At 40.1% G+C, this 16,110-nt stretch overlaps 1 protein-coding gene across 7 annotated transcripts in view; it reads left to right on the top strand.

The window, feature by feature from the left end:
- Positions 1 to 16,110, top strand: part of TRPS1 (transcriptional repressor GATA binding 1) — a 273,674-nt gene that overhangs the window by 57,281 nt on the left and 200,283 nt on the right. For 6 of the 7 annotated variants that reach the window (XM_062188087.1, XM_062188083.1, XM_062188084.1 and 3 more), the window contains one exon: positions 8,697 to 9,826. In XM_062188087.1, the coding sequence (XP_062044071.1) occupies positions 8,697 to 9,826 (1,130 nt within the window). The remainder of the gene's footprint in view (positions 1 to 8,696; positions 9,827 to 16,110) is intronic. The other variant, XM_062188088.1, reaches the window with a different exon arrangement.

Genomic DNA, 16,110 nt, shown 5'->3' on the forward strand with positions numbered 1-16,110 from the left:
AATATGTATCATTTTCTTGTGTATCAGTATTTCTCTCCAGGCAGAATGTTTAGAAGAAAAAATTGTGGTTATCAGTGCACCCAATCAAATTTAGCATTCTTCAACTCTTAATAAAAGTTTTATCTCTAAATGGCCTGCTTGCTAACCATATCAAGTCAGCAGATTATTTGGTGTTTTTTGTTTCTTGGGTCATTGTAATTACAGCATACTTGCAGCTGTTGGAAACACAGATACAGAAGTAGTGCACCAACCCCAGGGAGGTTTGGAGAGAGAATAGTTCCCTTTCATTTTCTGATTTCCTTTGTGGACTCCAGTTCTGAGAATCTGAGACCATAAACTTCTTGAGTTCTTCACCATGTGATTCCAAATTTTGAAGCAGGTGTTGTTTTCAGAATATACAAGGAATTCCTGTTTAATTTTAATTGAAAGTCAAATATAGAATTTTTTTCTGCATTTCTTGAAACTTGTTCAAAACTTCTTTTATTGATTTACATAATCAAAAGTCACAAATACCCTCTTTTTTCTCTAATTTCAGAATCATGTATAATAATAGCTAATGTTTATTAAGAGTTTCTTATGTGTTTATGTGGACTTTCACATATTTTCATCGACTTATCTTCATAAAAACCCTTGAAGTAGACACAACCTTCATATCCATTTTAAGAAACAAGGAAACAAGTATAGAGGGATTAAAGTAATCTGCCCAAGATCAAGGAGTTGCTTGAGTTGAAAGAGTAGATAGATAGATAGGCTGTAAGCCTGTCTTCACAGCCCAAGTATGTGCCTGAGTTTACTGCATATGGAAAAGCAACAGAACATAGGCCGTTTATATGTACAGGAGGAGATAAAAAGACTGGTAAATCTGGGCTGCTTAGTGTGTGAATCACATTGACTTTGGAGACCTGGGTTTTCTTTTAGATATTCTGTTATCTGAAGCAGGTAGTACAATGCTAGCCTACCTTACATGAACTTACTACCTTTGTAATTGGAGTCATTGAAAAGAAATTGAAATTTGATTTATCTTGAAAATGTTTTTAAAAAATTATTACAGAAACTAATTCTGGTAGAGTAAGGGGTAAATTTATTTATGTATCTGTTGAGGAGATGGAGAGCCAGAGACAGGCAGAGAGAAAACACACACACAAGAGAGAGTACTCCCATCTACTGGTTCACACCCCAGATGCATGCAATTTCTGTGGCTGGGCCAAGCTAAAGCTGGGGACCAGAAAGCAATTCAGATCTCTTATGTCAGTGGCAGGAATCCAATTACTTGATCCATCACCATTACCTCTCAGAGTATGGATTAGCAGCTGAGCCAGAATCAAGAGCTAGAACCAGGTATCATACTCAGGAGCTTCAATATGGGACCCAGGAATCTTACCCAGTGTTTTAACCACTTTGCTAAATGCCCACCCCCACAAATTTGTATTTGCTGAGTTAAGAAGCCAATGGTTTATCTCCAAATTAAGAAACATGTTATCAATGTGCTTCATTTATTTGATTTCCCCTCACTTAGAGGACTTTGTTTTAGGAATGTCTGTTTTAATAGATGGTCTGAGAGTTGTCTTCTGCTCCTCTAGTTACCTGGCACAATTTCTGTTGGTTTTTCTATGAAGATTAAATGCTAAGGAGATGCACCCAGCTCCCATTTATGTTCTCCAAGGCTGTGTAATTAAGGGTTTATCCTCTGCCGACATTAAGAGCAGGCATGGGTGTGGAGGCAGAGAACAAATCAGAATGCCTTTCGAGTGTGTAATTGATGTATGCTGCATACCCCAGTTGTGCTGGGCACTGTGTGATTTCACCAGACTGTGAAACAGAGAAGTATGGGGTACAGTGAAGAGCTGGAGAGTTCCAGTAGCACACTTGTCTAGCATTTTTCCTTTTAGACATCGATCACCTGTTGATGGACAGTTAACGAACATTTGAATTCTTTCATGAATTCAGTAACATATTTGGGAGTCTTAAAGAATGTTTTATCTAAACTGGTTTTCCTAGCTCTTGGGTGGTTCCATTATGGTATTCCACTGGCACCTCTAAGTTAACATATGAAAATGAAGTCTCCCCTCCCCTCCCCCAAGCAGCTTTTTTTTTTTTTTTTTGGACAGGCAGAGTGGACAGTGAGAGAGAGAGAGAGAAAGGTCTTCCTTTACCGTTGGTTCACCCTCCAATGGCCGCTGCGGCCGGTGCTACTGCCAGCACACCACGCTGATCCGAAGGCAGGAGCCAGGTGCTTACCTGGTCTCCCATGGGGTGCAGGGCCCCAAGGACTTGGGCCATCCTCCACTGCACTCCCTGGCCACAGCAGAGAACTGGACTGGAAGAGGGGCAACCTGGACAGAATCTGGCACCCCGACCGGGACTAGAACCCGGGGTGCCGGCGACGCAGGTGGAGGATTAGCCTGTTGAGCCACAGCGCCGGCCCCAAGCAGCTTTTTAAAAATAGATTTATTTATTTACTTACTTACTTATTTGAAAGGCAGAGAGACTTGGGGGTTGGAACAGGCATAGATCTTCCATCTCTTGGTTCACTCCCCAGATAGCAACAATGGCCAAGGCTGGGCCAGGCCAAAACCAGGAACTCTATCCAGGTCCTCCCGTGTGGGTTTAAGGGCTCAAACACTTGGGCATCTTCCACTGCCTTTCCAGGCACATAAGCAGGAAGCTGGATCCAAAGCAGAGCAGCCAGGACTTAAACCTGCTCTCCAGTATCAGATTCTAGTGTCTCATGTAGAGGCTTAACCTGCTGCATCACAACACCGGCCCCAGCTCTTCTTGTTGCTGCTTTCACCTCTCTTCTTCTATAGTCTCATTTAAAATCAGGCTGGAAATTGTGGAGTTACCCTGAAGTTTCTCTCTGTTTCCCTCAGCAGTTGAATCAATTGTCCCAGACTTTGCTTCTTTATTCCTTGATGGTTAACTCCCTTAATAGTTATTTAACACATTCTTATTGTTTTCTTATAATTTTTTTTCTGTCTCCTTCTGCTTTCTTCCTTTCTCACCTTACCCATCCTTCTTCTCCTTTTTGGTCGCTTCCCTTTGCCTTCACTTTCTATTTATCTTTCCTATCCTGCTTTCTTTTAATTTTTAAAAATTCTTCTTACACTCCATCTTCCTACATTTTGTAGGAAGTATAGGTCTACTTTACTCATAAGTCACATCGTCTAATTATACTGGTGTAGTCATATGTGGGTTCTCCAAGAAGACCTGACTTTTCCAATTTCTCCGTTACTGTTCTTCTAGAAGGGACAGCAGTAAGAATGAGGCTAATGTAGTTACACTGCTTATTACATAGCAAATACCATCATGTATGCAGCAGATTCCTCTTAATTGCTGACGGTACCTCAGCCCTCCAGTATTTCCCAAGAGCGACTGACATTGTTTTACTCTCATTTAGGGCTTTACCCTGGTTGTCTCCTCTGCCTTAAATACCTTTCCTTGGTCATCTTCATATAATCATCAGAGCCTCTGTTCCTTCTGAAGCCTCTGCTGACCTGGAGTCTGGCTCAGGTGCTGTGTCCCCGTGTGGTCATGGAACCTGCTGCCCCTCAGCAGAAGCCTGTCTTCCACTGTTGTCATCTATTTACTTGTGAGATTTTTGTGCTAAACGACAGACACGTTGGGGTTTTGGACTTGGTCACTTTTCATATGCTCAGGGCTTTGCTCGTAGAAGGCATGCCTGGGATAGTCCAAATTTCAGGGATTGGGCTTTCTGTTTTTCTGAATACTGTCTAGAACACACATGTAATTATATTTATCTCCTTGGTGAGCCAGCCTTGGTGGCAGGTTGGGTGCAGCGGAGAGTGCAAAAGAGAATGCCCTCAGCTTTAAAACCCACTTGTACTGCATTTGCTGTTTGATAGTTTTCCCTATAAAAAGTTGTCTTACAATTATTGTGAATGTAAGGTTTACTGGTAGTCTGTCTTCCCAGATATCAGATAATCATAGGGAAACTAGTTCAGAATCACTGAGTAAAATGAGGAAACTAGTTTAGGGTAAACTGTTCATTGCTGTAATCCTAAAAGCCATAATGGACATAATGAAGCATATGCAGTATTTTTTCTTTCAGTGTGTTGCTTTTACCAATTTAAGTTTTAGGCCCCCCTGCACCCTGCTCTTGGTTGGCATTTATAAATCCAAATGGAAGGGGTGTTTCTTGGAGTTTGCACTGATAGCAAAATTTTGTAGGAATAAGCTCTGTATGGCATGAGACTGAGATCATTGCGACAGAATTAGATTTGTTATTGAAATTTTTTTTTTTCACATTTAGTTTTCATCATTGGTTGCTGGCACTGTGGCACAGCAGGTGAAGCCATGGCCTGTAGTACCAGCATCCCATATGGGCACTGATTCAAGTTCCTGCTGCCCCACTTCTGATTCAATTCCCTACTAAGGTACCTGTGAAAGCAGCAGAGGATGGTCCAAATCCCTGGGCCCTTGCACCTATATGGGAGACGCAGAAGAAGCTCTGGCTCTGGCCTGGTCCACTCCTGGTCACTGCAGCCATTTGAGGAGATAGCAGATGGAAGACTTCTGTCTCTGCCCCCCCCCCCCCTCTCTCTCTCTGAAACTCTGCCTTTCGAAAAAAAAAATTCATCATTGAGGCACACACTGAATCCTGGAAGGTATTTGAAACACTATCCCTTTAGAAACATTCCTTATGTATATTAGCAGATTAATTCTGATGACGGTTATTTTCAGTCACCATTAGCCTTTACAAATGTCTTCAAGTTGTTTGAAACTTCAGTGTATCTTCAGTATTTGAGCAGTGTTTTTGTTTTTAACAACGTGGCATTTTATTTTTAAGGTTTTGCTTTTTTGACTATCAGCCCATAACCTCAAGTCCTCTTAAATTAGTACCCTCATAATTGTCTCTGTTGCTATCAATTATAGTACTTGAAAATGAACCACATCTGAGGAAAGGTTTGTGTTTAGTTCAAACAACTCTTTTTTTCTGCTTCATTGAAAATAACTGCATGTGCTAAAATGTCATTTTAAGAGTTTCGAGCCTTTTAAAAATATTTCCCTTTGACATATTCTTTCAGATATTATTCTTATTAGTTTTTGATCCATATTATTAGGCGGAAAGAAATAAATTGAGGTTAAAAACTTTGAAAAAAGCCAATTCTTTGTATATTGTTCACTTCTATAGTAAAACATTTCCATTAAAACATATATGAAAACCACAGAAACCATGGAAGGAATCATTTTTAAAAGTAGGGATAAAATACAATAAAAAAGCTGTCATAGTTCTCAGTCAGTGAAAAACAATTTAAAATCTGTTCCTTTTTACAGTTGTGTTGGGTGTTTTCTATGTAACTGTAATTCTCAATGGTTCCATAGTCAGTTGCTTTTGCGTAAAAGATGCATTTTGTGCTTTTTTGAAAAAGTTCATATATGCTAGGCTAAGTCAGTGATAATGGTGTCCTGAGTTCCTGTGGCTTCCTTATCCCATGTAACTCAGGGATCTTGGTGAGAAATTTCTGTTTGTACTCATATCTCCATTAAGAAGTTCATCCATTTGTCCAACCAAGATGCCTCAGCCCTGCTTATTTCCAAATATTTTTAAGATATTTTCCAATAGAACAAGAAAAGAAGACTAGAAACAGAAGCATTAACTTTTCATTTATAGCTAAGAGTCCTAGTAGTGACAAGTGTGTGAGTTTGTCACTGAATGACTTTGCCACTTCCTCTCTATTGAGTCTTTTGACCCCATTGGCAGGAGAAATTTACTGGGATGGTTCATTTTACTAAATAATAATCCCATCCAAGTGGATATCACTGCAGAGTGTGCTGCATAATGTGGTGTTCTTTAGCCATATGAAAAATTAAAAACGTCTTTAACAACTTAGAATAGGTTCTTCATTTGCTCTAGTCCTACATCAAGTGTTGAGTAGTCACCTCTAGCTAGTGGCTACCCTATTGGACAGGGGAGACCATAGAACATTTTCATCATTTCAGAGTTCTAGTAGATAGCACCTCCCTAGGCACCTCACTTGATTTTTTTTTTTAAAGATCTGTTTATTTATTTGAAGGGCAGAATTACAGAAAGGTAGAGTTAGAGAAAGAGAGAGAAAGGTCTTCCATCTGCTGGTTCACTCCCCAGATGGCTGCCACGGCTGGAGCTGTGCCAATCCAAAGCTGGGAGTCATGAGATTCCTCCAGGTCTCCCATGCAGGTGGAGGGGCCCAAAGACTTGGACCATCTTCTACTGATTTCCTAGGCTATAGCAAAGAGCTGGATCAGAAGTAGAGCAGCTGGGACTAAAACCAGTGCTCATGTGGGATGCCGGCACTGCAGGTGGGAGCTTTACCTACTGCACCACAGCACTGACTCCCTCAGTTGATCTTTATCACAATTGTATAAGATGGCCAAGTCTACACGGTATAGCTTATACCCTAACAGTGACCAAACTGAAGTGTCGGGCAGTTAAACCATGTGTCTTCTCAGGCATTTGACTTAGAGAAGTTTCTCTGGGAGAACAACTATATATATATATATATATATATATATATATATATATATATATACACAAAGTCAGATACAAATGAATAAAAGGTTTTATCTATATTCTATTTTTTTCTTATAATATTTCAGAGGCAGAGATGTGGTCTTGCTTGTTCACTGTAATAGCCCTGAAATCTATCACAGTTCAATGTGATCACAGCACATAGGGCTTAAAGATTTCAAACTCAAAGAAATAATGATGATGCATGGTTGTTTTTCAGGAATCTTGATTGTACAGTAAGTTAGTTCAATGTGTATTATATAAGGAAAGATAGACAATTCTAAGGCAGTGTGGCAGCTAAAAGTAAGAAATTTTCCTTTGCAGATTTGGCACACTTACTTTCTTTGCCTGTAATGAGGGAGAATAAGGTACCTCTGACCTTATCACTTTTGACTCAAATTTAAGTTGATAAAAAATTTGTGATTGAAGGAATCCTATTTAAATGTTTCAGTTTTTGAAAACAAAGTTTTTCCTCACTTCCCATGAATTTGGAACATAAGCTGAAACTTTGCAGTATTGTGCATTACATTTCATTGCAAATTTCAGATGCTTTGGTGACTTAAATGCTAGGTTAGAATGTTCCAGATGGTCTCTTTTAAGGTGTGGCTTTAACATCTCTCACAGCATTGGCTGATTGTCAGGTTACTGCCTCAGTGAGTGGTTCATTCTCAGCTTTCTGGCTAGATGATGCTGTGTTACTAACAGACTGAAATCTGTGTGCCTGTTTTGGTGAATATGAGTATAGTGAAGCATTATCATCCTTCGATTAAAGGCTGTGGAGACCGTCACGCATTATTATCTTAATGTACAGTAAGTGTTGTGTATGTGTTAATGCACATTTCCTAGAACTCCATTACTGGACATAGATTAAGAGGTTGCTTCCACTGAGGAAGCTGTAGGCCAGAGAGGTTAAAAAAACTTGACCAAGGCACACCTCTCTGTAAGTAGCAGAATGTGCACTTTAGTCTTAGTCCTGTACAGTAAAGGTATAAACACATCTCTGAATGCACTACAAGAGTATTATTTGCATTTTAAGTAGAGCCTTTGGATGCCTGAGTCTTTTCGCATGGAGTGATTTGGATTCGAGCAGCGATCACACGTGTCATTTTTTGAGCAGCTGTTGAAGAAGGCAGAACGTGATTATGCCACTTGCTTAATATATTACATCTGGTTGCTGGAAAAATCCAGAAGTCCACGGATAGTTGGAAGGGAAATTTCCTCTCATTTTGGAGCATTTCAGTCAAAAACTCTGTCCTAAACTATGATTGTTGGCTGCCCAGTGGTGGTGCTTAAATGAGCTGCCCATTGAGGTACAGGCCGAGAAGGGAGGGAGGATTTTATATAAAGTGCTCTTTGAGGCCTTCAGCGCTGCGGTACTGTACGGTTTCATCATTTGGGAAAGAAGGCAGGGCAGTGATGATTTTTGTGGTGGAATTATTTTATTTTGGTATTTGAACATCCCCATGACCCACTCAGGGGAGGAGCTGTGGGCTGTTTTCTGTGAGACAGAACCTCATTCAAATAAGGCCCTTAGATGAGGGGACATTTGAAATCTTTGCGTTCTTCCTCCTCCATCAGAATTTCCTGCCTTTATTTTATTTTCAGTTTCGTGGTGCACGCTTGGGCTTCAGTGATAAGCTTTCCCTACAGCCGTTCTATTTTGTCCAGATAGGCCTTGTCTTTGCTACAGCCTCAGTGCTGTAAGAGCTGGACAGGTTTCCTTGGCGATCGTCTGCCTTAAATAATCTCTGAGCAGCTGTCTCTGATTTTGACAGCCGCCCTTTGCTTTGCAAAAAGGCCCCTCTGCCCAGTGGTGATTTGGATGCTTCTGCATGAATGTGATTCAGAGGAGGCAGTAGTAAAACCTACTCTGTGGAAAATTGTTTTCTTAGATTCTTAAAGGTATATATTACTAAATCTTTTTAATTAGTGACGGTGCTTTTATTACTTACCCTCATCTGTTACTTTGGCCCCAAATGTTTAGCATAATGAGCCTCTCAAAGAGTAGCTGTTGGGAAATGAAGAGTGAATTTATTCAGCTCTGATTATTCAAGTGATTTCATAATAAGCAGGAGTACTATTGTAGTTTTTGATGTGGAATACTTGGCACCACCCCTGCCACCCCCTGCAGAGAACCCATTGAATTAATGACACGTTTAAAGTAACATCTCTCTCCTCTACACCCCAGGTCACTTCAGGTGGAACTTTCATTGGCATTGGACGGAAAACACCAGATTGCCAAGGAAACACCAAGTATTTCCGCTGCAAATTCTGCAATTTCACTTATATGGGCAACTCATCAACTGAACTAGAACAACATTTTCTTCAGACTCACCCGAACAAAATCAAAGCTTCTCTCCCCGCCTCTGAGGGTGCGAAACCTTCAGAGAAAAACTCTAACAAATCCATCCCTGCCCTCCGGTCCAGTGAGTCTGGAGACTTGGGAAAGTGGCAGGACAAGATCACGGTCAAGGCAGGAGATGACACTCCGGTTGGCTACTCCGTGCCCATCAAGCCCCTCGATTCCTCAAGACAAAACGGTACAGAGGCCACCAGTTACTACTGGTGTAAATTTTGTAGCTTCAGCTGTGAGTCGTCCAGCTCACTTAAGCTGCTGGAACATTATGGCAAGCAGCACGGAGCAGTACAGTCAGGAGGCCTTAATCCAGAAATGAATGATAAGCTTCCCAGGGGCTCTGTCATTAATCAGAATGACCTAGCCAAGAGTGCAGAAGGGGAGCCACTGACCAAGGCAGACAAAGGCTCGAGCGGGGCTAAAAAGAAGGACTTTTCCACCAAGGGAGCAGAGGATAATATGGTTACAAGCTATAACTGTCAGTTCTGTGACTTTAGATATTCCAAAAGCCATGGTCCCGATGTAATTGTAGTGGGGCCACTTCTCCGTCATTATCAACAACTCCATAACATTCACAAGTGTACCATTAAGCACTGTCCATTCTGTCCCCGAGGTCTTTGCAGCCCAGAAAAGCACCTTGGAGAAATTACTTATCCATTTGCTTGTAGGAAAAGTAATTGTTCCCACTGTGCACTCTTGCTGTTACACTTGTCTCCTGGGGCGGCGGGAAGCTCGAGAGTCAAACACCAGTGCCACCAGTGTTCATTCTCCACCCCTGATGTAGATGTGCTCCTCTTTCACTATGAGACTGTGCATGAGTCCCAGGCTGCGGAGGTCAAGCAAGAAGCCAATCATCTGCAAGGATCAGATGGGCAGCAGGCTGTTAAGGAAAGCAAAGAACACTCATGTACCAAATGTGATTTTATTACCCAGGTGGAAGAAGAGATTTCCCGACACTACAGGTAAGCCATGGGGGGAGAAATGCCAAGATAGTGATGGAAAGGATCTCAAGGGATGATCCAGGAATTGTTGGAAGTGATTCTGAAGACATGGGGAAGTTATAAGACAAGATCCCACAAGACGTGATGTATTTATCACATTCAGAAATATGTGATAACCACAGATTTTTAATGTGGTCAGACCATGTACTCATATTTCATACATTTTTTTAAATGTTTTCTGAATGTACTTTTATATTTGCTGTTATGCTGGTGATACTGATGAGTTTACCCTAGTCTATTTATATGTCATTGCTAATTATGACTCCACATCCCACAATTTTTGATGGAGGAGCTCCCCAATGAAAGGTGTTGTTACAATCTACTCTATTCCCTCTTCCAACTGGGAAACTCAAGAACATGTTGCTTATTTTTCTTTGAAAATAAGATTGGACATTCTTCTGGCTTTGAAAAATTGTGCAACATCCTTGTTGGGTTTTAGACAGTATCTGAAGGTGAGAATTTTGTGAAATGTGAGACTTCAGTTTTATGTATATTCACTCCTCTGATCTGACAAAACTATGTAAGTTATTGCAGATTTTTAAATAGAGGCAGAGAATGTTTGTGTGTTTCTTCTGTTTTCATTCTATTCATTAAAAAAAACCCCTCATTTTCTCAGTTAAGCTTGCATTCCATTTAGAGATGAATTTAGGATGTTTGTATTTCATTTGTGTATTGATTATTTAATTAATTATTCCACAAATACACGTTAGGACAGGCATTGGGTTTACAGGTATAAATAATACTTACAGAGACAGTGTCCTCATGGAACTTAACGTTTAGTAGGGAAGACAAACCACATAGGCTATCACTATACAAGCGATGAGCATCACACAATTGAAGTTCTGAGAACCAGGTTTCAACATAATAGCTACAGCGCTATGTGTGGTGCTTAGGAAAAGCTTCCTTGGGGAAGGAGCATTTAAACTGAGACTTGATTATAAGTAGGACTTAGTTCAACAAAGCCTTGGTTGCAAATATGTTCAAATATTACTTACGGTTTATGGGGTGCTTTCTTGTTATCATACTTCTAGGCATCCAAGTAAAGAGCTTTATTTACTATTTTAAGTGCTTTTCCATATATACATTACATCTTCTAGTTTAAAAATCTAGTTACATTCCAAGATTTCAAAATATCCCCTACATTTTCTTTTGAAGTTGTATGTAACTGCCAATATGTGTATGGTTTTTTTAGTCACCAGTAATGAAGCTATTCATGTCCAACAATAGGCTAATAATGTTAGATGTTAATTTGAAGGGCATTCTAATGTTCACAGTGCATCAAAATGTTCAGAAAACACTTAGTTGAGATTTACACTGTTTAATTTATAAGGTTAGCCCTAGGAAAGACACAGTCCTGCAATCAAATATGTGTTCACACTTGCAATGAGTGTTTCTGGCTCCTCTGATGTTCACTGCATGTTAATTTATCTCTGGGGCTAGCAGACATCAGCCTCTGTCTGAGCTTTACTAGTGTGGACGTTAGAGTATGTGCATACTGTGCACGTGCGTCAGTTAAGTGAAGTGAAAATTAGATAATCCTTTCTTTTTTTGAAGGGGGCAGCTTTTTTTGAAGAAATCCTCATGACTGTCTTTAATCATTAACAAATAAGCCAAGGTGTTTGCATGAGCACATGTGCATGTACCTGGGTGCATGTATGCACGTGTACACACACACACATGCACACACACGTACATTGTGATATATCTAGCTAGCAGATCCTTTGGACAGTGGACTCTTTGAGGAAGCTGAGGCCATTGCTTGGAACCCTATCCAGGACAATAGTGTTTTTACATGGCATTAGATAAACAAAGTAATCCTCTGAGAAATAAAAATATGAATGAAAATATTACAAAAGATAAATGAAATTATTCCCCAAGAAATAAAAGAATGATTAAAATATAAAGAAATGAAAATGTGAATGAAAATTAGTTAATAATGTCAAAATTAGTTAATAATGTCAAGTAATGAAAATAAGCTCCATAGGAAGAGACTATTGTTTTGTTGTTCACCATTGTACCTGTAAAACTTATCACAGTGTCAGAATGCTCCAGAAGTGCTCAGTGAATGTTTTAATGTAAATGAAAGCCCTGTGAGTTTTTGACTGCACAGTATTTGAGTAGGTTCAGTCTCCAAGGTGAGTTGCATTTTAATCTTTCACCCTTCTGAGGGCCTGGGGTTTCATATTAAAGTATAGTTGTGTGCTCATTTGAAATTTATGTCAATATCTGAGCATTTTGTTATGTAAAAAAAATGAGCAACACTGTCTCTGGGGCATTAAGATACTCTTGTACCTGCTTTTAAATCCTGATGTGATTTGGCTCCTCTGAGATCCTTTAAGATACTGTATAGTTTGTCTCTAATCTGTTGCTGAGTTCTCAAAGGAATGTGTGATATTTGGAGTCTTTTTTTTTTATTAAACTTTTATTTAATGAATATAAATTTCCAAAGTATAGCTTATGGGTTACAATGGCTTCCCCCCTCCCATAACTTCCCTCCCGCCCGCAACCCTCCCCTTTCCCGCTCCCTTTCCCCTTCCATTCATGTAAAGATTCATTTTCAATTCTCTTTGTATACAGAAGATCAGTTTAGTATATATTAGGTAAAGATTTAAACATTTTGCCCATATAGCAACATCAAGTGAAAAAACTACCATTGGATTACTAATTATAGCATTAAATAGCAATGTACAGCACATTAAAGACAGAGATCCTACATAATTTTTTTTCAAATTAATTAATTTTCTATGCCATTTCCATTTTAACACCAGGTTGTTTTTTTTTTTTTTTCATTTCCAATTCTCTTTATATACAGAAGATCACTTCAGTATATAATTAGTAAAGACCTCATCAGTTTGTGCCCACACAGAAACGCAAAGTATAAAAATACTGTTTCAGTACTAGTTGTAGCATCACTTCGCTTTAGACGACACATTAGGGACAGATCCCACATGGGGTGTAAGTACACAGTGACTCCTGTTGCTGATTTAACAATTTGACACTCCTGTTCATGGCGTCAGTAATCTCCCTAGGCTCTAGTCATGAGTTGCCAGGGCTATGGAAGCCTTTAGAGTTCGCTGACTTTGATCTTATTCCGATAGGGTCATAGTCAAAGTGGAAGTTCTCTCCTCCCTTCGGAGAAGGGTACCTCCTTCTTTGATGGCCCCGTTCTTTCCACTGGGATCTCACTCACAGAGATCATTCATTTAGGTCTTTTTTTTTTTTTTCCATGATATCTTGGCTTTCCATGCCTGCTATACTCTCATGGGCTCTTCCGCCAGATCTGAATGCCTTGAGGGCTGATTCTGAGGCCAGAGTGTTGTTTAGGACATCTGCCATTCTATGAGTCTGCTGTGTATCCCACTTCCCATGTTGGATCTTTCTCTCCCTTTTTGATTCTATCAGTTAGTATTAGCAGACACTTGTCTTGTTTGTGTGATCTCTTTGACTCTTAGACCTATCAGAGCTATCAATTGTGAGCTGAAATTGATCACTTGGACTAGTGCGATGGCATTGGTACATGCCATCTTGATGGGATTGTGTTGGAATCCCCTGGCACATTTCTAACTCCACCATTTGGGGCAAGTCCGATTGAGCATGTTCCAAATTGTTCATCTCCTCCCTCTCTTTTTCCACTCTTAGATTTAACAGGGATCACTTTTCAGTTAAAATTTAAACACCTAAGAATAATTGTGTGTTAATTACTGAGTTCAACCAATAGTACTAGGATATTTGGAGTCTTACCACTTCAGGAGTCACAGTTCAGGAGTAGGAAGTATAAAGAAACCCTGCTGAAAGTTGCATGACAATGGAGGCCCCAGGGATGCAAAAGGAAGAAGTTATGTGGATGTTTAAAACTTGATCTGCTATCAAAGCATTCTTCCAAGTGCTTTTTATTTTGAAGACAGAATAAAAGGACAAATTTACTTTATCACCATAGTATCTCTTTAGTTGTATTTATTTGTATTATTCATATTGGGAAATTTCTACCATAATTCTGTTATTGCTTTGAAATTTTCTAGGCTTTTAGTGCTTTTTATATATACAGTGTAGTAAAATTAGCATAAGCCAAGAACTTTACAGTATGTGGAATCACTTATAAAACACTTCAGGGGCTGGTGCCGTGGCTCACTTGGTTGATCCTCTGCCTGCGGCGCCGGCATCCCATATGGGCACCGGGTTCTAGTTCCTGGTTGCTCCTCTTCCAGTCCAGCTCTCTGCTATAGCCCCAGAGGGCAGTGGAGGATGGCCCAAGTGCTTAGGCCCCTGCACCCACAAGGGAGACCCGGAGGAAGATCCTGGCTCCTGGCTTCGGATCGGTGTAGCTCCGGCTGTAGCGGCCATTTGGGGGGTGAATCAAAGGAAGGAAGACCTTTCTCTCTGTCTCTCTCCCTCTCACTGTCTAACTCTATCTGTCAAATTGAAAAAAAAAAAAAAAACACTACAGCTGAGAATCAGGAGAGTTGATCTAGAGTTCTGAGTGGAAAACCTCAGTATGGATTCTAATGATGGATGTTTTCCTTAAGAACTAGGTTTGGCGTAAATTGGATATAAACATTATCTAGTCATTAACTTTTCTTAGTGTCTCATATTTACTTATACTATCCTCTGACTGATATCATGACTTAAAATTGTTATATCTCACTCTTGAATTTGTTTCTCACTGTGTATATTTTATTATTTATTAACTAATTCAATAGTATACTCATTTACTATTGACTCCCATTCTCATCAAAATTTTCAGTGTTGTAACTTATGTTTCTGGCTAAGTAGGAGGACTGTCTCCATTTAAAGGCACTGCACTAGATAAAATCTACTTTGTAATGCTTTGCCTGACTTCCACAAATTAAGGGGAATTTCTGAAAACTTTTGTTCTTCCCTTTGTGAAGAGTGAGCTAATCCAAAACTAGAGAGAAGTGAACAGTAAGCAAAGAATGTGAGGTTGCATTGAAGCAAATGCCAGTATTGATGCTGTAGTCATTAGGAGGCTAGGCCTGGAGTCACTGATAGAGAGCCAGGGTTGGGTTAGGTGTTTTACTGTGAGCTGGGACCTCAAAGGGTTTCCACATTAATGCCTCTTCAGGCTTCTGGAAGAAGTGAACACAAAATATGTCTACAGAAAAGAATTCAAGGTTTTATTTTTTTAAGATTTATTTATTTATTTTGAGAAGTAGGGTTATAGAGAGAGGCGGGGAGAGATAGAGAGGTCTTCCATCCTCTGGGTCACTCCCCAAATGACTGCAACAGCCAGAGCTGGGCCAATCCGAAGCTAGGAGCCAGGAGCTTCTTCCAAATCTGCCACATGGGTACAGGGGCCCAAGGACTTGGGCCATCTTCCGTTGCTTTTCTAAGCCACAGCATAGAGCTGGATTGGAAGTGGAACAGCTGGGATTCCAATGGTCATCCTTATGGGATGCTGGCATCACAGACAGAGGCTTAGACTACCATGCCACAGTGCCAGCCCCAGAATTCCAGTTTTTACCTCCAAGATACCCATGGGTTACAATAAATCTTATATGAGTTCACTATTACAGAAAGTTACCCAACAAACAGGAAAATAAACTGTCATATGTGAAATCAGCAGAAAATACAAATATAGGTTTAGATACTCTAGAAGTTAGATACATGAGTTTTGAGTTATAAAATAATGCATAGTAAATGTATTATTATGTAATAATAAATGGATTACACAATTGATGAAGCAACATGAAACTATAAACTTCCAAATGATCCACAAAAGAAGCATATAGCAGTTTTTAATTGAAAAATACAATTGATAAAACTTGACTTGCATGGATAGTTTAAATGACAGGTTAGAAAATGATAGAAAGCAAATGGGTTAAACATAATTGGATACTAGACAGAATATTTAAGAGAGGACAGGGACATGAACAATATGAAAGGCAGATAGTAAGATACCAAAATAGAATTTGCTGTTCTAAGACATGTTTTTTTTTTTTCTTTTTTCTTTTTGACAGGCAGAGTGGACAGTGAGAGAGGTAGAGAGAGAGAGAAAGGTCTTCCTTTACCGTTGGTTCACCCTCCAATGGCTGCTGTGGCCAGCGCACTGCGCTGATCCGAAGCCAGGAGCCAGGTGCTTCTCCTGGTCTCCCATGTGGGTGCAGGGCCCGAGGACCTGGGCCATCCTCCACTGCACTCCTGGGCCACAGCAGAGAGCTGGACTGGAAGAGGAGCAACCAGGACAGAATCCGGTGCCCCGGCCGGGACTAGAACCCAGTGTGCCGGCG

Source organism: Lepus europaeus, chromosome 4 (genome assembly GCF_033115175.1).
Source record: "Lepus europaeus isolate LE1 chromosome 4, mLepTim1.pri, whole genome shotgun sequence".
In the NCBI taxonomy this organism is placed as follows: domain Eukaryota; kingdom Metazoa; phylum Chordata; class Mammalia; order Lagomorpha; family Leporidae; genus Lepus; species Lepus europaeus.